This window comes from Pelmatolapia mariae, linkage group LG10_11, assembly GCF_036321145.2.
Source record: "Pelmatolapia mariae isolate MD_Pm_ZW linkage group LG10_11, Pm_UMD_F_2, whole genome shotgun sequence".
Classification (NCBI taxonomy): domain Eukaryota; kingdom Metazoa; phylum Chordata; class Actinopteri; order Cichliformes; family Cichlidae; genus Pelmatolapia; species Pelmatolapia mariae.
In genome coordinates this window covers 26,860,001-26,882,349 of record NC_086236.1, presented here as the reverse complement: position 1 = coordinate 26,882,349, position 22,349 = coordinate 26,860,001, and the positions used below count along the sequence as shown (strand labels likewise).

The 22,349-nt window shown below is 40.4% G+C and overlaps 3 protein-coding genes across 4 annotated transcripts in view; 2 read left to right on the top strand and 1 right to left on the bottom strand.

The window, feature by feature from the left end:
* Positions 1-2,135, bottom strand: part of specc1 (sperm antigen with calponin homology and coiled-coil domains 1) — a 77,752-nt gene extending 75,617 nt beyond the window's left edge. Inside the window, exon 1 of the mRNA XM_063485434.1 lies at positions 2,056-2,135. The gene's annotated coding sequence lies outside the window, so the exon portion shown is untranslated. The remainder of the gene's footprint in view (positions 1-2,055) is intronic.
* A 793-nt stretch (positions 2,136-2,928) lies between these two features.
* Positions 2,929-5,049, top strand: timm22 (translocase of inner mitochondrial membrane 22 homolog (yeast)). Its single transcript, XM_063487035.1, has 4 exons — positions 2,929-3,194; positions 3,592-3,788; positions 4,305-4,377; positions 4,463-5,049. Exons 1-4 carry the CDS (start codon positions 2,936-2,938, stop codon positions 4,537-4,539), a joined length of 606 nt encoding a protein of 201 aa, XP_063343105.1. The 5' UTR covers positions 2,929-2,935; the 3' UTR covers positions 4,540-5,049.
* A 3,447-nt stretch (positions 5,050-8,496) lies between these two features.
* Positions 8,497-22,145, top strand: tbc1d8b (TBC1 domain family member 8B). 2 transcript variants are annotated; one of them, XM_063485654.1, is made up of 21 exons: positions 8,497-8,725; positions 10,159-10,269; positions 10,384-10,502; positions 10,619-10,844; positions 11,105-11,345; positions 11,733-11,940; positions 12,047-12,214; positions 12,325-12,486; positions 13,443-13,593; positions 13,753-13,967; positions 14,092-14,209; positions 14,305-14,590; positions 14,686-14,815; positions 14,919-15,017; positions 15,807-15,875; positions 15,985-16,225; positions 16,316-16,381; positions 18,524-18,616; positions 18,729-18,776; positions 18,885-18,982; positions 19,087-22,145. In XM_063485654.1, exons 1-21 carry the CDS (start codon positions 8,599-8,601, stop codon positions 19,501-19,503), a joined length of 3,393 nt encoding a protein of 1,130 aa, XP_063341724.1. In that variant the 5' UTR covers positions 8,497-8,598; the 3' UTR covers positions 19,504-22,145. The 2 variants fall into 2 exon arrangements, with proteins under 2 accessions (XP_063341724.1, XP_063341725.1); XM_063485655.1 differs by lacking the exon at positions 18,524-18,616.
* Positions 22,146-22,349: the final 204 nt, after the last annotated feature.

Here is a 22,349-nt window from a genome sequence, read left to right as displayed (position 1 = left end):
AATATGTACATGACCTCTGTGGTGTTTGGCACTGGGATGTTGGCAGCAGATCCTCTGTGTCCTATGAGTTGCCGGGTGGCACTTCTGTGGACTGGACTTCTTCCAGCACATCCCACAGATGATCAATGGGATTGCAAAGTGTGGATAGTGGAGACAGGGTCACTGCTTCAGACTCCTTGTTATGGCCCTCATGCCTAATTCCTGACCAAGTTTTTGACTGTTACAGGGAATGTTAACCACGAGGAGGGCATGTGCTTGATCTGTTATCATGCTGAAGTGGGTGTATGAGTGAGCGTAATATCCAGGTGAATCCCAGGACCAGAGTTTACCCAGGGATGGATTACACCCACTTCACCTGCAGTTTTAATGCTGTGGCTGATCTGTGTGTATCGCAGATTGAGAAAAGGCAGGAACCAATTTCATCAGTTAATGTTCAGAAATTAACAACCTGATGTATCCACTTTAGAATGCGCTACTGTCCGACTGCCCATCGTGCTGCTGACATATGATCGACATCCAATAGAGTTTCTTTGTGTCCTGAACACAGACCAATGAAGTATTTCCCCTTCTTGAATGGTTAACCATGAGAAGCAAAGCCTTATATTGCCTAAAAACAAACCTCATCAGAGCTGGTGCAGTGCTTATGTTTGAACTGGCTTTTCTGTTTGCATACTCAAAAGAGAAAACCGTAATTTGTTCACTTGTCACAGGACTACAAAGTGAGCCGTGCAATTAAAATATGTATTTGGGTTCTTAATTTTTCCTCTTTTCATTACTGAAATGTTCTCTTTTGCTGAAGTTTATCATTCGGGCATGATTATGTTAAATACTCGGCTGGTTTTCTGGAACCCATCTTTAAGTCTACATTTAAAGGTTACCTGGCGAGAGAAAAATTACACACAGAAGCTTAGTCAGGATAATTTGTCATAATGAAACATTTAAGGATCTAAAGTCAAAACCAACAAACGTTTTACAAGTACCTGCAAGAAAACACAAAGACATGTTTGACAGCTTCACACAGAACTCCTCTAATTGGGAACAACTGGCTGGCTGATGACGTGTAGAAAAACAGCTTGCAGCACACAGAGGCAGTTTTGAAGGTAATTTGCCATTAGCATCAAAATTTACTTAAAGCCTGAGCAACATTAGTAACTTTATCTCTGCATTTTTCAGGTTTCTGTCAGGGAGAAGTGTTAGACAAACACTAAAAAACAAAACTAAAGTCTAACAGGAAACCAGGACCTGACTGACCTCTCTTTGCAGAGGTTTTAAGACCAACCTGGGGTTACTTTCCACTTTACAAGAGGATAAGCTTATTCCAGTACTAGATATTTAGATATTTATATCAGACACATTGTACACCAACAAAATAAATACAGATCAAAGAAAAGATTTTAAGCGTAATATTCAGACCAGTTTAAAGAAGGTGACCCGTTCTTCCTTAAGGAGGAAACTTACAAAGTGTTACATTACCAGGCATCAACACTATCACCGCGTTAATACCTTTTATTTTAATGTTTATAAAGAAGGCATAAATACTGCTCAAGCAGAATCCTGTTGGACTCGCGATGGTGCAACCTTAGCCAGTAAACTGAAAAATTCAGGATGGACATTTGCAGCTACGGAAAATGGGACATGAAATGCAGCGTTAGTAGTGTTAGTCCACTTACTGTTGGCCATCACTGCAGTCATACAGTGCCACGCTCAATTAGCGTGAAAACAACACGTCCTTGGCTCGGGCTATAATTTTATGACAGCCGTTATTATCGTTTGAGGAAAAACGCGTCTGCTCTCACAATGACTAAGTCGTTACGTTAAAGGAGCATAGACGTGTACAGTGACTATGCTGGCAATGAGCATGTCACCGTCAGCCACTTCTACGTTGGTGTAACTCGGCGAAACCCGAGCGACTCTCTGTAGCCCATTCTTTAATTTAGACACCGAGAAACAGTAGAGCCTTTACAGTGAAGTTTACAAATTTCACCCCAAACAACGGACGAAAAAAGCAGCAAGGCCACAGGCTATGAGAAATAAACAAGTGTTAATTAATCTCACCTGTTCCGTACTGCAGTAGAGCTGCTCTGTTGACAGGATGCTGCCGCTGCCGCCTCGCGCACGCATTAAGGTCTCACCACCGGCGGTCTGAGCTCGAGCCGATAGGTGGAGCGCGTGAAGCGAGTTTGGCGCATATGAGTTGGCGCAGTGTTTAAGGGGTTTCTGGGAAATGTGGTCTTTTTTTTTAACAGGACAGAAAAATGATAAGACAGCATGTAAGGAACAGTTTTTTCGCCTCAGGTGTAAACTTATTTAGTCAGTTTAATTTGTACTGTACCTTTGTTTGAAGTTTAGTGTGCTTCAAAGTGCTTCACAGATGAGTGACAGGCGAGACAGATAAACTGTAATAAATAAAAAATAATACAATAAAGACAGGAGTATTGAATAAAGAAAATAGACGTCAATAATAAAAAATATATTAATGATAAAATAAACACAAAAATAAAAGTAATTTAGAAGACATTAATATAATAAAACCGAATTAAATGTAAAGTAATCAATAAGATCTAGTATAGTCTTGCGAAATTCTGTTATGTTATTTAATTATTATTTGATACAATAATCCAGTGGAAACAATGTAGGTAGACTAAGTACAGTGTTACGTAAAAGCATAAACTCCTCAAACACACTTTAAATACAGGTTGACTTTGTGTCGAATGTGCTAAAATGAACCAAAGTAATCTTTTAGTGAGAGAATAAAATAATTTTAATAAAAAATATATGAGAATACACACATATTATTTAATCTATCGTGGTTTATTCGTGTTTTTGTGAACCTAAACACTTTAATTACCGTTATTTCTATCAGCAGACAAATGGGACGAATATGCGCGCGCTCGTCTTTCGACCACATTTACTTGAAGCTCTGTCATTGAGAAAAATGGCGGCCTCCACAAGAGCTGCAAATGCTGCTGCTTCCAACCCACAAGGTCCAGCTTCGGTCGGCCCGAGCGTGGACAGCCCGACTCTTCAGTACAGTATGATTCTGGAGCATCTTATCGGTGACAAGAGGCCCGTGAAGGACCTGAACCCCGCCGTGATGGGGGGGCTGCCCGTGCCTCCGAAAAGCGACGAGCAGAAGATGATCGAGAGGGGAATGGAGAGCTGCGCCTTCAAGTCTTTGCTGGCCTGTGTGGGAGGTAAACGGAAACATTGAGAGTGTAACAAACATCACAAGGGTTTGGTGTTTTTGTGCGTGTTTGGCTGCTCGTGCAGAATATTTCGTGTGCTAGGTCACCTCAGATATACGAGGCTATGGGAGCTGTAATGCTATTATACCAATAAACAGCAAATTAATCAGTCATCTGATCAAACCAATCGGTCATCGATATTGTCTTGTTTTAAGATTATGTACTTGTGTTCAGATATAAGAAACGTGAAAGCAACATTTTAGAGCTTTTTGAATAAACAGGTATCAAATAATCAGTTTATAATAAAGCCACAATGTTGCCCAAATGTAGCCATTCAGCTCAATAGCAGAAAAGATCTGTATATATTACAATTTTAAGAGTCTGATGATGTTTTTGCTCACCACAGGGTTCGTCCTTGGAGGAGCTTTCGGTGTTTTCACAGCTGGAATTGATACTAATGTTGGCATCGACCCCAAAGACCCTTTGAGAACTCCAACAGCACGAGAGGTTCTAAAAGACATGGGCCAGAGGGGGATGTCCTATGCCAAGAACTTTGCCATTGTGGGCGCCATGTTCTCCTGTACAGAGTGCATCATAGAATCAGTAGGTCACAGTATCTGACATCCTCATGTGGGTTCTGACAGACTCATAGTGGATATATAACCTCAGACTGGAGCTCAGAACAAAAGGCAAAAATGAGCAAAGGCGATTAATTTTCAATGTATCCATCAGTCTCTTTAGAATAATAAGGAATGAATGAAATAGTGATAACAGTTTGTCAACAAGGGTTTGAGATGTGATGTGAATCCATAACATGGCTTCAAAGAGGAAAAATGCTCAATATGTGGTCAGATTACTAGAGCACCGTCAGAATCACTGAAGACATATTATATATGTGGACAGCAAAACAATTTCAGCAAAGTAGTTGCAACTTACGCTAAGTTTGTAAATGTGCAAATAGTACAGCAACGGTGGATACCAGCTATCTCTTATTAGTCACTCCTCTTTCTAAAATGTAGATGCCAGTATTATATTTGCTTTGCATTTCTTGCTTTTATTCTATCCCTGCAGTACACTGTGGTAATAACTGTCTTTTTTGTACCTGTTTTTCATTTACAGCATAGAGGCAAATCTGACTGGAAGAACGCTGTGTACAGTGGTTGTGTGACTGGAGGAGCTATTGGCTTTCGCGGTATGTAACTTACTTTATTAACTAATAGTTTGCATTACAGCAAATTTATGCATTTTGTCCACGTGTTTATTTTTCTGTTTTGCAGCTGGTCTGAAGGCTGGTGTTCTGGGATGTGGAGGCTTTGCTGCATTCTCTGCTGCAATTGAATATTACTTGCGGTGAAGCTCTATGGAGTGGCTCGATGGACAAAAACATAAATATTACACATGTGGACCAGAGAAAGAAGACTCGCGCTGTGAGCTTGCTAACTGTCATGTTTCCCTGCACATCAAGGATTGCTGTTAAAGCAGAATTGAAGTGTACTGTTCAAACACAGGGATTTTAAGTGGCACCACAGTGGGCTAAAGAAAACAAACAAACAAACAAAAAGACTTGTCTGTTTTTCCTGTGACTTTCATATTGTGGACAGTTGGAGCAAGGAATGCCAATTTCTCATGGTGAATCTTTAAAGACAGAGCAGAGTGGGTCTGCTTCAGTGGCGTACTGATCAGGTGATGAAAGCTGAACTTGTGTGAACTTCACTCTGGGTCTGTAAAAACTCAGATGAGCACTCTTCTGCCTGTAAAACATTTCTTTGATGTGTAAGTAACTAATCCACACCAGGATTATTTATAATAAAAGCATTTTTTAAAATTGTGGATGTACTACTTTTCCTTGATTATTAAAGGACTACAACACCCAAACTAGTCATTACCTTTGCTTTAATTTTTTCTTTTTTTTTATTATAGCGAAAGTAATCTTCAGGAAAGGTCCTCCAGGCTTCTTGAAGGACATTCAATTCAATTCAGTTTTATTTATATCGCGCCAAATTGCAACAACAGTCGCCTCACGGCGCTTTATATTGTACAGTCGATCGTACAATAATAGATACAGAGAAAAACCCAACAATCATATGACCCGCTATGAGCAAGGACTTTGGCGACAGTGGGAAGGAAAAACTCCCTTTTAACAGGAAGAAACCTCCGGCAGAAGCAGGCTCAGGGAGGGGCGGCCATCTGCTGTGACCAGTTGGGGTGAGAGAAGGAAGACAGGATAAAGACATGCATTCAAAGCTCTTCTTTGGATGTTGGCTGCCTTCCCTTCTCTGTCAAGATGATCTCACTATTCACTAATGTTGAGGTCCAGGCTGTGGGGAGGCCAATACTCAACTGATAGCGTTCCATAATGTGTTTTTCTATCTGAAGATGGTGGTGTTGTAAATGCTATTTATTGTTTTATTACGTTAGCACAGTAGTGATAGGAAGGCCCCAACCCCGCCTTCCTAATGTGGGAGCCAACCAATAGGACCACTCCCTCCATGTCTGCGACCAGTGAGACCACAATCATCACTATCTAACAAGGTACCAGTGATATTGCTTTCCACTTGTATGCACAATCATACTGGGTCACAGGTTGAACAGATATCCACAGGTGGTATAGGGGAAGTCCGGTAAACAGGTCCCTGGTGGCAGGAAACTAAGTCAGTGGGTCAGAAGGGGCCAGCCGAGATTCAGTCTCTGAGCATGTTGCATGTAGGACACTGGGCTTGGAAGGTGGGGTGTAACGCTGATTGTCCATCAGCAAAATTCCCTGTTTGAATTGTTTTCTGTCTTTCCCATCTTGTTCTTCATGTTCCTTTCATTTTTGCTTCCAGTGTCCAGCTGATGCTGATGTAGATGGCGCTGACACATGGTCATCTGGATCTTCATCATTGTCTGAGGTGATATCTGACAATTTGCTGCATGACCTGACTCGTTTGCTGCCTATCTGGTCATCAGTTTCTTCTTTCATCTTTTATTTTTCTGTCATGGTCCTGGGTCATTTGACCCCAGCGTTTTGTGTTTTTTATTATTATTATTATTATGATCTTGTGTTCTAGTTCATTCTGATTATTTATGCTAATTTATAGTTAAGTTAATGGAAGAAAAATGAAAGCTTAGTCTACTGTTAGCATATGTATTTGAAAGGGCATTGTGTTACTTTGTGTTACTTTGTTTACATAGTAGGATATAGATCACAGTTCTTCATCAGTGCAGCATTTTCTGTAAACTCAGTAAAGGTCTGTGGCTGAATGTAGTACACTAACCACCAGAGGGAGCAGCATGTGTAGATTTGAAATGTCAAATTTCCAAATGTTGCTCTGGATGGGAGACACTATTGATATTGTGAATTATTTAAAGACATGGTATAAACAGAATAAATTCCAGTGATGGCAGAATCATGGAGATGACAAAATGAAGCAACATTTTAATTAGTTAAAATATTATACTCCTGTTTCTAGGAATACAGTGCTATTGCAGTTCTTAAAGCATAGACAGACAAAATGAGAGCATTTTGATTATTTATTTTTTTTAAGGGGGATGGACGTTAACACAGATATTTAGCCGCAACGTTACAATATATTCCCCACAAATCAAAGTCCAACATTTTCTTTATTTAGTTTTAATCTGGAAACAAAAAACAGGAGTAAAAATAATAACCTATTACTCCTAAAACAGTAACAGTCATAATGTTCATTTAGCATTGCATATAGTATTTTTACAACTGCAGGCACTGCTGTAAATGTTGCCTCACACACTCAGTTAGGTATGCTTATGTCCACATCACTATCCAGCAACATTTGTCACCAACAAATGAAAACGGCTGGAGAGAGAGACAAAAACAGCTGCTAAACATTTTCCCACCCTTTTTTCCTAGAGTTCTATGATTTCTTCCAAAATCATGCTCACATTCCCACTGCTACCCGGTTTAGTAATTATATACTTTGTTCAATTGTCACCATGTAATGTATTATGATAAAGTCAGGCACAGGTTGTTCACAGAAGTGGTTAAAGGATATGTCAACAAATCGTTAGAAGGTGCTAAACAGAGTGATGGTAATTTATATGAAAATACTGTTATAGGTATATGCACATTAATGATTGGTCTCTCCAACATTAATTGATTATCTGCCATTACTACCTCCTGCCATGCAGATGAAAAACAAAACACTTTCTGTGTGAGGTGCTTGGGCATGCCCAGAGGTTCTATCTATGGATAGGAACATAGCTGGAATTTAACATAGTACATCTACTCAAGTACAGATTTACTTTATTCATTTGTTTTGACGTTATGCTACTTTCTGCTTCTACTTCAGCGTTGTATGCATATACTTTGACTCCATCCCATTTATGTTAAAACGTGAGTTACTTATTGTTTTTCACATATTAAAGTTACTAATAACCGCTGCATATGATGCTTTTTCACTGTATATAAAGCTACTCTGCAGCATATAATTCAAATCACAGACAATCCTGCAACATTAAAGTGAAATAACAAATTAAAGGGAAACAGTACACATTAATAAATCAACAATTGTAATTACATAATATAATCGTGAGTCTGAGTGGGAGCATTCTGTATAATGATAGCACTTTTAGGTTTTAATTTAAGTACTTTAAGTATGTTTTGTTGCTAAAAACCTTTGCCTAAATAATTGGCACAAATTAGGATTATGACTTTCTTAAGGAAAAGAGTCTACATAGTGTTTCATTAAATGGTAAAACTGTTATTCAATACAAAATGATGTTTAAACTCCTATATGGTGCAGTGCAGTTTTTTGTACAACAGTTTTAGATTTTGTATTTATTTTGATCAGATATTCTGACTTCCTGTTGATCCCACCCCCCATGCCACCTTTTATGTTTTTACACTGCAAATCTTTACGTAATAGAAAGGAAATTTCTTTTAATCAGTGTTATGACTCATACTGTTTTATGAGAAAGTGGAGGGAATGCGTTAGCATTTCATTAATGAAATATTTGTAATTTGATTTACATTTTTCTCTTTAAAATTTTACATTTGGAAGAATGGGGAGAATGCAGTAGATGTATAGTGCCAACACCTTACAATATTGGGTTTACAGGGTATACTTGTTTTACTATATTTAATATCCAGTTTTTGTTGAAAATGCGAGGCAAAAAATAAAAAAGATCAGCAAAGACGTTATAGATGTCTGGAAACTTTTACAGCACAGTTCTGTAGTATATTTGCGCTGTTGCAGTATCACCCGCCTACAGCGCCTCATTCTCCTCAGAAACTACAATCCCACAATGCCTTGCACTTTTGGCAGCATTTCTTGTCGACGTGGGAAGGGAGGGATTCGGACGCAAACAAATGTCCATGGGTTTGCTGTCGGGGTACGTTAGAGATAACCGTGACATGTCAGGTCGGTTTGACAGATAACTTGGCGACATTAGAACCATGTGGCTCAAACCCGAAGAGATTCTGCTGAAAAATGCTTTTAAATTGTGGGTCACCGAGAAGGATAACGAGTATTTCGTGCTGCAGAGGAGACGAGGGTACGGAGAAGGTGGTGGCGGTTTGACAGGTAATGTTCGCGGTTTTGTTGTCATGTCGTATTTTCGGGACAGCTGCTGCGGCTTCACAAACCACAAGGAAACACGCAAGTTAATAGCTGGTTAACTCGCGGAGAATTTGCCTAGCTAACTAGATGTCTGCCACTGTTAGGGCGGGTGCTGTTACACAGCCTACTCCTCAACAGAGAGGGAAAAAAAGGAAAAGCGTCTTTGCAACAGGTTTGAGCTATGTGTCCAAATTACGTGAGTCAGTTTAGGTACTGAACAGCTGGTTTACGTAGTACGTGTCAGTTCATTGGTTCGTTTGGTTTGTTTGATGTTTCTTATAGCTGAGTAGACGGGAGGGGGGTCTGTACACTACACCGTTGATTTCATTTCCTGGACGGCTATATTACAGGCTGTATTCACTTTTTTAAGGCATTGTTGTGTCACCCAACAATTTAGCAACTTATAAAAGCAGAAGTATTTTGCTTGTTGATTTTCCTGGTTTAAAAAGGGCATTTCCACTCTGCTGGTGAGCTGGGTCAGTTTGTGAACAAGTGCACCTGTTTCTCACACAGGCTAGAAATTAAACCTGGGCAATTGTAATGTCACTGCTGTGTCAGCTCCCCAGATAGCAAATGCATCAGCCACTTTGTGGAGAGACCCTGATGCTTACTTGAGTAGTCACAATGTGGCGGTATATATACACAGTGTGTATAAATAATTTCTTTTTCCTGCAAACTATACAACATCAAGTTTACCCTCAGGCCCTTAAATTCCTCCCAAGTAAGTTTCCAATTTAACCCACAGGACCTTCTTTACTAACTTGGAACTCAGAGGAATACTTCTAATACATCCAGCTTTTGTAGATTATCTATTACCATCTACTAGATTGTTAATAATGTTCTCAGTGGCTAGAAATGTACTGATGTCCTAACTGTCAGGGTTAATGATGATGGAGGTTAAATAGTATGGTCCCCCCCCCCCCCCCCCCCCCTTCTCCAAAAGCAAACTGCACTTTACATCTGAAGTATCACCATGCTTTACTACTTGGCAGCTCATCGTTAGAGCATATTTGGGGCTGTTCAGCAGGGTGGCCTGTCTAATGCTGACGCGATGCATAGGATAGTGGTTTCACTTCGACCTTGTCAATTATTCATGGAGGGCACGTCAGAAAGAAGTTGTAGAGGTAACAGATTTAGCTAATTTTAGGCCTGACGAGGACCTGGGGGATCATGCATTTCCCCTGTCAGTATGAGTTCAACACAGTCTGAGATGTAGCTATGAACAATGACTGGATAGTCCTGCACAGACTAACTAAAGGCAAATGATTCAGCACACAGTGCTGTTTATGTCATTTTTGATGGGCAAGAAATTCAAGTTATTGAAGGCTTCTATGAGGATTCATGTGTAAATCTGATATTTATCTTTTTTTTATACATCATTGTACTTTATGCTACAGGCCTCCTTGTAGGAACCCTGGATACTGTGTTGGACTCCACTTCCAAAGTGGCCCCTTATCGCATTCTGCACCACACGCCAGACTCACAAGTGTACTGGTCAATAGCATGCGGTACGCCCCTCTGCATTTTCATGTCAATATTGCTGTCTGTTCTCTAGTAGTTGCAACATTTCTTCGATTAAGCTGACCTTAGTATTATGTTTTTTCCTCTTAACATTTGGTCAGGTGTCACCAAAGAGGAGATTATTCAGCACTGGGATTGGCTGCAGCAGAACATTATGAGGACGCTCTCTGTTTTTGACTCCAGCGAAGACGTAACCAGCTTTGTACAGGGCAAGATTAGAGTGAGACTTTAGGAAGACCTATTTTTTTAATCCCCCAAAATGTTTATTACTTGCTTTATTATTAGATCCATAATATATAAACAATCTGCAGTAACCCTGTGTACGTCACATTTTAGGGTCTTATTGCCGAAGAGGGGAAGACATGCTTGGTGCAGGAGGATGATCCCGAGAAGTTTCGAGAAGCCCACTTGAGGTTTGAGAAGTGGTTTGAGCTGCCACCAGAGGAAAAGCTGGTCACATATTACTCATGCAGCTACTGGAAAGGAAAAGTACCCTGCCAGGGCTGGCTCTACCTCAGCACAAACTTCCTGTGCTTCTATTCATACCTTCTGGGAGCTGAGGGTAAGCAATTTCTCTGCCATTCATAGCACGTGCTGCCGCCTGTCTTTAGAAAGTTGATTGGTGGTAATAAAGAGTGTGACAGCTGCTAATTGCTGTCATAGTGGGTTTTTATGGCCTCAGAATCTTTTAGTAGTTCTTTTGTAGGAAATAGTTCCAGGTAATGACAGCTTTTTAGGTTTTAAGAATAATTGTATTTATTTATTTCTTTGTTTTCAGCAATTAATTTAACCACTTCATGTGTTTTTTTTAATGCTGTGCAGTTAAACTAGTCATCTCCTGGGATGAGCTTTGGAGGCTGGAGAAAACCTCTAATGTCATTTTGACTGAGAGCATCCATGTTTTGGCTCATGGAGAGGATCACTACTTCTCCATGCTGCTGCACCTGAATGAAACGTTCGTCATCATGGAACAGTTGGCTGACTACTCCATCAAGCGTCTTTTTGATAAAGAGTCCTTCCAGAGAGAGCCAGCACTGTCTGACCCGCTGCAGATTACAAAGAGGTAATATTTTGTACGCCGTGCAGTGCAGCTTCACACGATCCTGTTAGTGCCAGTTGCCAAGTTAAAGAACCCGAGAAAACAAAGTATGACTTGAGTCGGATAGGGTTTATGTTTGGTGTGACCTGCCAGGATTGCCAACCAAGTCACGCCTGAGCTTGCCAGTGCCAGTTCTTTAAAGACACTTCCAGTGTTTGTTTACTTTTTCCCATTGTTTTCATTTGATCCCAGTCGACAAGGGAGTCACGTCCTGTTATTTTATGGTTATAATAATATTTAAGCAGTGTGGATCATTTTGAAATAGATGTAACTGGATGACTGATGTGAATGAGAGGCTGGAGGCTGATGAGCAAACCTAAATGTGATGTTTGTGCTCTTCTGTTTCCACAGAGGGCTAGAAGCTAATGCAAAGAGTGAGCAATTCAGGACATTTTTCAGGCTTCCCAAAGAGGAAAACCTGTTAGAGGTGCACGAGAGCTTCTTGTGGGTTCCCTTCAGCCATTTTAACACGCTTGGCAAGATTTGTCTGTCTGAGAACTACCTGTGTTTTGCCAGTCAGGATGGAAGTCAATGCCATGTCATTATTCCAATGCGAGAGGTAAAGTCAAACAAAAAGTGTTTTGTCTTTAAAAAACAAAAAAACCCCTGATGAACAGCAGAAAACCTCATCTGTGACTGTCTGTCTCCTTATTTCTGTCTTCTAGGTTGTTAGCGTTGAGAAACCAGACTCAAGCAGCAGAGCTTTAACGGTGTGCGTGCGCGGCAAGAGGGCGCTGCGTTTCTCTGAGGTGCGGGACTATCAGCGGCTTGCCAATACAATCCGTAGTAGGTGTGGGATTAGTGCCAGCCCACAGCACTCTGCTTCATCAGAGGTAATGTGCTGTGATTGTTTCATTTGTACCATTTTGCTTCTCTTTAAACTTCATCCTGTAGTTTGCAGAGGTGTCTGACATTGAAAATGATTAACGTCTTTGTCATGAAGGCCATACGGGGAGAATGTCAGTCTCTCATAAACCACTTTGAGGACAATCCAGAGGACGTAACTTTAATGGTGGGGCAGAAAGACAGCAGCAAGGCCGTGAGCACCGAGGCTCTCATGACTGTTTTCCACCCCCAGGATGTTGAAAACCTTGATCCCAAAATGGTAAACAACAGAGTTCATCTGCTCGAATGAAAAATTGATCTGTTTTTACTGGCATTTTGCATAAAATCACCAGATCACATGCAGTGGCATAACTGTAATATATCTGCATGTTCCAGTGTGCAGCAGACATCTTCATAGGTGCTTGGATTTGTGCCCATACCCAAAAAAGTAAAAAGCTGTACTACCCAGAACTAAACAGGATGCACTTATTATTGGAAATCTATAACCAAGACTCCATCAGTGTCCAATTTGCACATGTTATTAACAAGCTCAATTAATCTACAAAGTCAAAATAAAACTGTAACGTTCATAGGCATCTAACCTGTGACTCCTGTAATCTATCCTCTTAACTGAAGTATATGGTAAAATACATACAGACTTTATGTTATTTATGTCTTCCTGATTGACACAGCATGGTTAATCCCCTGATGAGGAAATGAGTTTAGCAATTTTTGGATTATTGAATACAACTTCTGCTCTTTGCCCTTTTAAAGTATAATAATGACTACTGGTTTGCTGCTGATATTATTTACAGTGTAAACACAGCACATCTGTTATGTACAGTTTGATCAGGGTCAAGTCTGCTCAGGTATTACAAATAATGTCAGACAGACCTGGGACTTTATGTGGATCCAGATGGGTTTCTGTGGTTCAGATGGCCTCATGAAACTGTCTGCTGTGAGTATGGATGACTGGTTAGTTCTTGGGTGTTGTTATAAAATCAGATGAAGAATACATGAATTTAAAAAAATACACACGTTTTGTTAGTAGCACTGTTGTCTGTGCTTGCCTTTTAGAAGCACAGCCTTTCCCTCAGTAGCCATCTTGTAATGCCTCCAGATGCTTATTTTGAAGCATTATGTAAGAAAACAACTGGTCAGTGGTACATAGAAAATGCATGTATACAATCATGTCTCAAACTTAAAAACTTTCTTCTGATACTTCTGGGTTAATAGCTTAAGGAGAAGATGAAGGAGCAGTCTTGGAACATCCATTTCTCTGAGTATGGACGTGGTACGAGTATGTTCTTTACCAGGAAGACGCGAGACTTGATTGTGCGCGGCGTTCCTGAGGCCTTGAGGGGAGAGCTGTGGATGCTTTTCTCAGGTTGTACATCAAAGTCGCCGTGTCCCGTATAGTGACGAGCAGCATCAGTCAGTGGTTAATGAAGCCTTGTGTGACCAAAGTTTCATCTACTGAAGTGCTTTTTTACTTTAAACCGAGTGGGGGCTTTTTTTTTTTTTTTTTTTTTTTTACACTCTGTAGGGGCTGTAAACGACATGGCCACTCACCCCGGCTATTACACTGAGCTGGTTGAACAGTCTCTGGGCACAAGCACTCTGGCTACAGATGAGATTGAAAGAGACCTGCACCGCTCTCTCCCCGAGCACCCGGCCTTTCAGAGCGACACAGGAATCTCAGCTCTTCGCAGAGTCCTTACTGCCTATGCCTACAGGAACCCTAAAATTGGATACTGCCAGGTACTTAAAATAACTGTTGAAATATGTCCTTTCCTTGCTTCTTGTGATGATATATTATACCATTGTGTACTTAGGAGGAGGGAGAAGCCTATTAAACCATACTGTTTATTTCTCTCCTGTTCAGGCTATGAACATTCTCACCTCGGTTCTCCTGCTGTATGCAAAAGAAGAGGAGGCTTTCTGGCTGCTGGTAGCCGTCTGTGAGAGGATGCTGCCAGATTACTTCAACCGCCGAATTATTGGTGAGAGTGGAAACATTGGCTTCTGCTGGATATCTGGCAGCGTGGCATTTTAATTATGCCAGGAGCAAAGTCTCACTATGAAAATATTTTGTCAGGTGCTTTGGTTGACCAGGCTGTGTTCGAAGATCTGATTAGAGAAAACCTCCCCCAGCTGGTAGAACACATGACAGACCTGAGCTTCTTCTCCTCCGTGTCTCTGTCCTGGTTTCTCACACTTTTCATCAGCGTGCTGCCCATAGAGAGCGCCGTGAACGTGGTGGATTGTTTTTTTTATGACGGAATCAAAGCCATCCTGCAGCTCGGCCTGGCTGTGCTGGACTACAACATGGAGGCTCTGATTAGCTGCCACGATGACGCAGAAGCTGTCACCATCCTCAACAAGTCTGTGAATACAAAAATGACGCATGTCCGAGACTTTTAAATATTATTACACTGTAAATAACACTCTCTCTCTTTGTCTGTTGGTGTTGTTCCAGGTTCTTTGACAGTGTGACAAACAAAGACAGCCCATTGCCCCCGACAGTGCAGCAAGCTTCAGTAGGCAATAATTATAAAGCATCTCACATCAGCGTAGATATCAGTGAGCTGATCCGAGAGGCCTATGAGGTATAACTTTGCTCTTTCAGTTTGTGACCGATTAGAGACAACCTCCCCACCGTTTTTTTTTTTTTCTCTCAATATTTTAACTAAGTTGTGTCGGTCTTTGCAGAAATATGGAAATATCCGTTCAGAGGAAGTTGAGAGTTCACGGAAAAGAAACAAACTATATGTGATTCAAACACTGGAGGACACAACCAAGCAAAACGTGGTAAGTAAGCTTAGAGTAACTAGTACAGGGGCCTGTTCGGACACAGTATTACACAAGTTATAATTTTTTTAAGCTAAATATTACAGATGCCCCCTAAACAGATCAAATGCAGGTGTAGAATGGACTGATTGTGGGTTGGAGCTTTCTTGGGAACTATTTGTTCAACTGGAACCAAAGACAAATAGTAACAGTAAAATTAGATAAAATATTATCAAAAAAATATATTAGGATTAGGATTTAACTTTCTTGTCATGTATAAATACAGGGTAAAGAATACAGTTACATACAGTATATAAATACATTTATATAAAAATACAGTATATTTTATATCTATTCAGGTTTTTGTGGCAGTTTTAGATGAGTGAAAACTTGTTGGCTGCCTTGCATTTTATTTCCCCCTCACCCCTTCAGAGTCCTGTTTGCAGGACCTGGATTAGGATGCCTAGTTGTGGCGGGTAAAAATAGGGATGGGAGGCTTGCGAATGCATTGATATCAATTTTGTTCTTACAACAAAATCCAAACAAACATGGCCATCAATGTTTGCCCAGCACACAGAATGGAGCAGGCGGCGGTCATTTTAGGGGAAACAGATAACTTATAAAAGGTCTTTAGAGCAAAATATGAGAATCGCTCTTACAAATGATGTCAGACCTGCCTCTGCATTTACTCTGGTCACCAGGAACACATCTGCCGAGTTAGAACAGGCTTCTCAATATGAGTGAAAGTAATTTATAGATTTAATTGTAATATTACTGTGGCCTTAATAACGAGGTCAAATGTGTTTTCAGATCCGGGTGGTGTCCCAAGATGTCAGATTCAGTGCCTCACAACTGGACGAGCTTTATAATTTATTCAAAGTGAGTCATGAACTTCAATGTTGTATCTTTATTGTCACCATGCTTAACTGTTTGTTAGAATAAGAAAGATGGACAGGTTATGCTTCCTTCTCTGTTTATCTACTTTCAGAGGCAACATTTCCTCAGCTGCTACTGGACAATGAACAGCCCAGCTCTGCTCCATCATGACCCCAGTCTGGCCTATCTGGAGCAGTACCAGCTGGGTTTCCAACAGTTCAGCATGCTCTTCTCCCTGCTGGAGCCCTGGGCTTTCTGCAGCATCAAGAGCACCCTCTCCCTCTGGGTTTTCCGCCTGATAGATGAGAACCAGGATGGTCTCATTAACTTTAAAGAGTTCTGCTGTGCCCTTGGTACATTTGTTGGTTCTCTGCTCTGTTCTAATAAAACTTTTAACCTCAGTGTCCCCACTGCTGAAACTATAACTTTTGCTTCTCCCATAGATACTTTATACACCGGATCTTTCACAAATAAGTTGAAATTTCTCTTCAAGCTCCACCTGCCACCAGGTAAGCAATGAACAACTAATAAAACCAATCTCAGTTTAAGACTAGATCCTTAACTTCTCTCTCATGACCCTGTGCCCTTTATTTTGCTATCTGATTTTCATCTGCCTCTCATAAACTACACAACACTGTCTTTAACCTCTTTCTTTCACATAGTGTCTATGGTGTTGACAAACTGCTCTAGGTTCAAATGCAGCAAATGTTTTCAGACTGGAATCTATACAGTTGATGCACACTGCAGCAGCAGACTGACAGAAGCAGCCCAAAGTGAAATAAAAGGTCACATAGTTACGTCAGTCTGTGGTCTGCAGGGCTGAAATGCACACGAGTTGTCATTTCAATAATTCAGCCCATAACCCAGCATTTGATGAGTGAGCACATTGCCTCGGGGAAGAAAGTGTCCTTGAATGTGTGACTCTTACGTGCGTGATGCTTGTTGAAGGCAGGGGTAAGAATAGCGTATGCTGGGTGAAAGGGTTTGCCATGGCAACAACAGGTCTAAGGAGCTGTGAGGGCATTTAGCAGTAGGCTAGTTTCTTCAGAAAGAGAGACTGTGCTACTCAAATTACAACTGACAGCTTAGCAGCAGATGAGCACTGAGTCACAGCTTGTGATGTGCCAGGCCAGTGAACATCAAGCAGCAAAGCTTATTTTGTGTTTCAGGAAAGTGCACATTGCTTCAGCACCAAGGACAGGTCACATCCTGGTGCCACAGTCTAAACAAGATGGTGGAGACGCACTTCAAATTTGCCACCTGTGCACTGATCGCTGTTTTGTTTGCTTCCTCTGTATGAATAAGAGGGACTGGAACTGGGCCAAACGCTACATTGAAATGATTGGAGTCATGTCCTCTTCGGAGCTGAGACGCTGCAGGTTTTTCAGTCCAGAAGAGCTGTGGAGCAGCTTTAGTCGCTTATCAGTTTCAGGCGGAAAGCAGTGACCACTCGGTTACATTAGCCCTGTTGGCTGTAGTGACCGCAGCATGTCTTGTTGTACCTTTTTAACTTAGAGCCCTGTGGAAGTCTGCATTGTTCTTTATGCTCTGTAGTATTTATACTTCAGGACACTTTCATTGTTGGAAATTCGGTGGAAATGTTTTCTCCATTTATTCTTATTTAGTTTGCGTTCAGAGGTTGGTATTGGTCTTTTTGCTGAGAGGAGTGCAATGTGTAACTTATGTGGCAATATTTAGGCTTATGCACCACAAAGCTATCCGGAAAACATTTCTGGCTTGTGATGGGAGTTGTTTAATCTACGCATTTAAACCAACACGCACACATGCACCCACATGTAGACGTGGCTCAGAAAAATTTGAGTGTTTCTTTTTTTGATGCATGGAACAATACTGTAGCACGTTTAATATTAACAATTCTATACACAGCTATTTTTAAACCATCTAAATATCGGATACCTCTGTGTGGATTTAACATCTATGCGTTCTTTATTTATGGGCCAGATTTACTAACAATGTAGAAGGAAATCATACAAAGGATAAAATGTATTCATCACCGAAAAAAGCATGTTTAGATCTATATTTCTGGACCTCAGCTCTACTGTTTTGCTATAACGGAGCAGAGCTTAAAGTGGCAATTAATAAATTGCTCCAGTCTCATATGGCATACAAAAATAAAGCTCAAAACCTCAGAGAAATTTGTGTCTTTATGGAGGTGGCACAATAACTTAAACACATGGCTCATCCAGAATGTGCTTTGTGTTTATCTACAGCCTGTAGGGCAGCTGTTGTACACAAATTTCAACTTAATGGTTATAAACCTGAGCTGACAAAAAGAATGCTGTTTCGACCTTTATGATCACTCAATGGTCTCCATCAGTTTGTACCAGAGTTCACCCTTAAATCAGATTCTTATCGATTCTCTCATAGATCTGAATTGCTACCCTTTCTCTCATAAGAGACAACCATATGCATTAAAAAACTGCTTTTAGACCATTATTTTGGTTGGTAGTAGATCCTCATCAGATCTGCATGCGTTGTTGACTCCTTTGTGCTGCTCTTGGTAAATAATGTTTTCATTGAAACAAAATGGCTTAGTAAATGTGGCCCTAAACTCTGCTTTGCTCTTGTGAATTCTCTTTCTCCTTTGTCTCTTCTTTCCTTTCAGTGCACTTACAGACAGTATCTTTTAGCCTTCACAGGTAGTCCTTTGCACTTAAAGGAACAAAGAATCCAACACTTTATTCCAGTGACTGAAGATTCTTCTCACTTGAGTAGACTCACTGGTTAGCCACCTCTTGTCTTTCCTCAAAACTCCAATTTAATTTCCTCTTTTCTAACTAAATATTGCAAGCATTTTTCTCTACAGTTTGTTTACATGCTGCTTCCCTGTTTCAGCCTTTGATCTTCCAGAAGATGGTGTGATAAGGAAAAGCCCTGAAAGAGGTAATATTACACCCAAATTTATGACAAATGATTAATGGCTCCAACAAGGATTTGTGCGAGGATTATAATTTCTTGTAGCACAGTTAAGTTTGTAAATTAAACTGACAGGAAGAGGGAAGGTTGACCTGCAGGCCTATCTGAAACAATGGCAGAATGAAATATTAAAGAAAGAGGAAACCATCAAAGACCTGCCCAGAATTAATCAGGTAATTCAAACCATGCTTTGTTGTGTCCGTGTGACTTCATCTTTTTACAATAAATTGACTCATTCAACCTTTTTTATTTTTATTTTTTATGATTTCCATCGCAGACTCAGTTCATCCAGTTCTCCAAGACCCTGTACAACATTTTTCATGGTGATCCTGAGGAGGAGTCACTGTACCGAGCCGTGGCTCATGTGACCAGCCTCCTCCTGAGGATGGAAGAGGTGGGGCGGAGGCTGCAGGAGCCGAGCAGCCCGCCCGAGTCCAAAAAGCCTGCTAATACCACTGCTGGCGAGGAGTCTTCAACCGAAGAGTCCTCCACAACCCCAGAGAGCTCTGACACTTCCAGCTCCCACAACAGTCAAGACCTCTCAGAGACAGAGTGGTCGTTTTCCTTTGAGCAGGTCCTAGCATCTCTGCTCAATGAACCGGCCATAGTCAGCTTCTTTGAGAGGCCTGTTGATATTCAGATGAAGCTGGGACAAGCTAAGGTTGCCCAGCTGAAGTCAAAGACCAATAAGTGAACTGACACTTTGCTTGTGATTCAAACCTACAAGTTTCCATGAATTTCCTTTCTCCACTTGAACAGGGTGGTGGATTTAGTGGGACACAGAGTGAAATTACTATCTACTGATTCTATCTACCGATCACACATGAGGAGGAATCATCAGAGACCTGTTTGTCACGCAGATGATGAAGAACATCAGAGACTGATAAAACACGTGCAAACACTATTCTGTAATAGGTCATTAATGTGCAGTATATTTTCATGTTCAAATGCACTCTCTCACTCGGCCACAGTTTTTTCAGATTTTCTGTTAAGAAAAAAACAAAATAGTTTAGCATCTTATATAGCACATCACTAATTTCCACTAACACGAGAGAAAGGATTGTCCCTCTCCTTCTCTCTCCAGTCCACCTACATAATAAATGACGTAAACAGCATGATAGAGTCAGCAAGAGGATTCTCTGGTTGGGGATCTCCATGTATGTTCTCTTTCAAATTAGCTATCACTGATGTAAAGTGAAATTTACTGTAAATGGTAGTGTGTCCTCTGACGTCAATGTCTCATAGTGTGCGTTTTGCTCTAAACATAAATTATGAGAGTGAAGCTTTTTAGTTAACGCAGGCATGAAGCAAACAGTAATATGGCTGTTTAAAGACGAGTTGCAGTGTTGTCCTTGGTAGCCGGGAATTGAACTCACTCGTTATCTGAGTGAAGACATCACAACATGAAAGGTTACACTGCAGTTGCAGGTGCATTTGCAATAATGTACAAAGGAGGATGCTGTACTGCCACATCTGTCTCTCCTCCAAAAACAGCACGCAAAAATGGTAAACATGTCAGGATTAGGGGAATTTCATGTGGGTCATACTTGAAAACATGTAAAGGGAAAAAAATGTCCACCTTGCAGCTGCAGGTGAGTAATCTGCCTCCTCTAAAACTGTGTCTGATATTCACAGCGTGATTGGTTAATGTGTCGTTTGCTTACGTCCGTATATGTAGGATTTTACGCTCCTGTTAGTGCGGCATTGTGCACATAAAGGTCAGTTCAATAGTTGTTTGATTATTATGTATATATAAGGTTTGAATGGGAATCTAATATATAGAAGCTGGGAGGGTGTTGCAGACACCTTAAAGTGTTTGAAGGACATTTTGTGTTATCAACTCTCAGGGTGACATTTGTGTAAAATGAACGGGAGGAAAGGGATATTTTTTCAACCTGGGACATTACAAAATATATGTGATACACAGATTGCATCTTCTCTGTAACACTAAAACATAAAGCATGTGTAGCATAGTTACTGGAGTTGCCACATTATGCCAGCCTTTGACAAACAGCCATTACCGCTTGCTACAGAGAGACAGTATAATCACTATAATTTTCAATTTTCTGCTGCTTCTTCTTATACTTTCAGCCTGTGAATAATTTGCACTTGTTTGAGATGTACAAGCTTTAGACATGGCTGTGTTTTGGCCAGGTTTGCAAAGCGTGAGTTCAGAGAGGTTGTAACTGCTTCAGCTACAGCTTGTCATCTCCAGGGGCCAAATTCACACACTTTTAGCTTTTTTTCTGCCTGTGCTTTTAAAAACAGTGCTTTAGATGCTTCTTAAGTGCAGCTGCAGTCCTCTGTTTCCTATATTTTAGTTTTTGCCATATGAGGGGAAAGATTTATTTTCCTGTTTAAGTGCTTTTTTTTTTTTAAACTTAGGACTTAGGGATCAATCATAAGTGCTTTTTGTGTAATAACTGCATTATTTAAACATACTTTATATTCATAACATAAGTTGTTCTAACTGATAATAAGCGTTTCTAATTGGATGTTAAATATCTTTAAATGATTTACATGATCAGTGCAATGAAGCTATCATAATACGCTACATTGATCTTAAATCCAAAGCTTGATGAGTGACCTCAGCGCTGACCAGAGAGTTGAAACAGTACTGACAGTCTCAGCAAGAGAAATCAATAACTGATCATAGTGCAATGTTTCAAATCAGCCACTCAGTTCATTATTTATAACGGTCACATCACCTCTGACCTGGTGTGACGCTTCAATCTGACTGTTTGCCTGCAATTTAATGTAAAAGGATTTACATGGATTATGAGTTATTGCATGCTTTGCCAATTTCTGATTACTTGATGGGTTGTTAAAGATAAGTGAAGAAAAAAAGTCAAGTATGCTTTCAAGGATTGATTTATTGTTCTTTTTGCTAGACCAGTGATTAAGAGAAACTTTTTGATGTGCACAGTTTCCTAACCATATTTATTCAGGTGTCACTTCTGAAAAATGATGGTGGCAGTAATACTTTTTTTTTTTTATAGTCAGTTGTTTCCTTTTCATGGGAAAATGACAGAAAGTACATGGATTGGGGGGAAGGAAGAATTCAGAGGGTTGGAAGTCTTTCTCTGGCATGCTGGCAGTTCTCCCATTAAGAATGAGAGTGTATACAGTTGGCATGGATAATACTCCAGCTGCTACTGCTGAATAAGTATGGTTAACCATATCTTCATCGTCTACAGCTTTTGTTGTTTATGGCTTTTGACTGAATGTTTGATTTGCACAATATCTGATGCTGAGATATTTCTGTTTACTTGCTTGATTATATTTTTTATTCTCATACAGATGTACTAGAATAAAGAGTAAAGATTCTATGAATGATCATCAGTGACCACAGTTAATTCTTGCGCACACACACACACACACACACACACACACACACACACACACACACACACACACGTGACTTACACGCATTTAATTCATATTCATGACACTTGAGCTTCAGCCTGTGTGGGTTATTTTAGTCTGTGTGATACCATATGGGGATAGTTCTGTTTATTTTTGCAAAAGGGCATAGAAGAC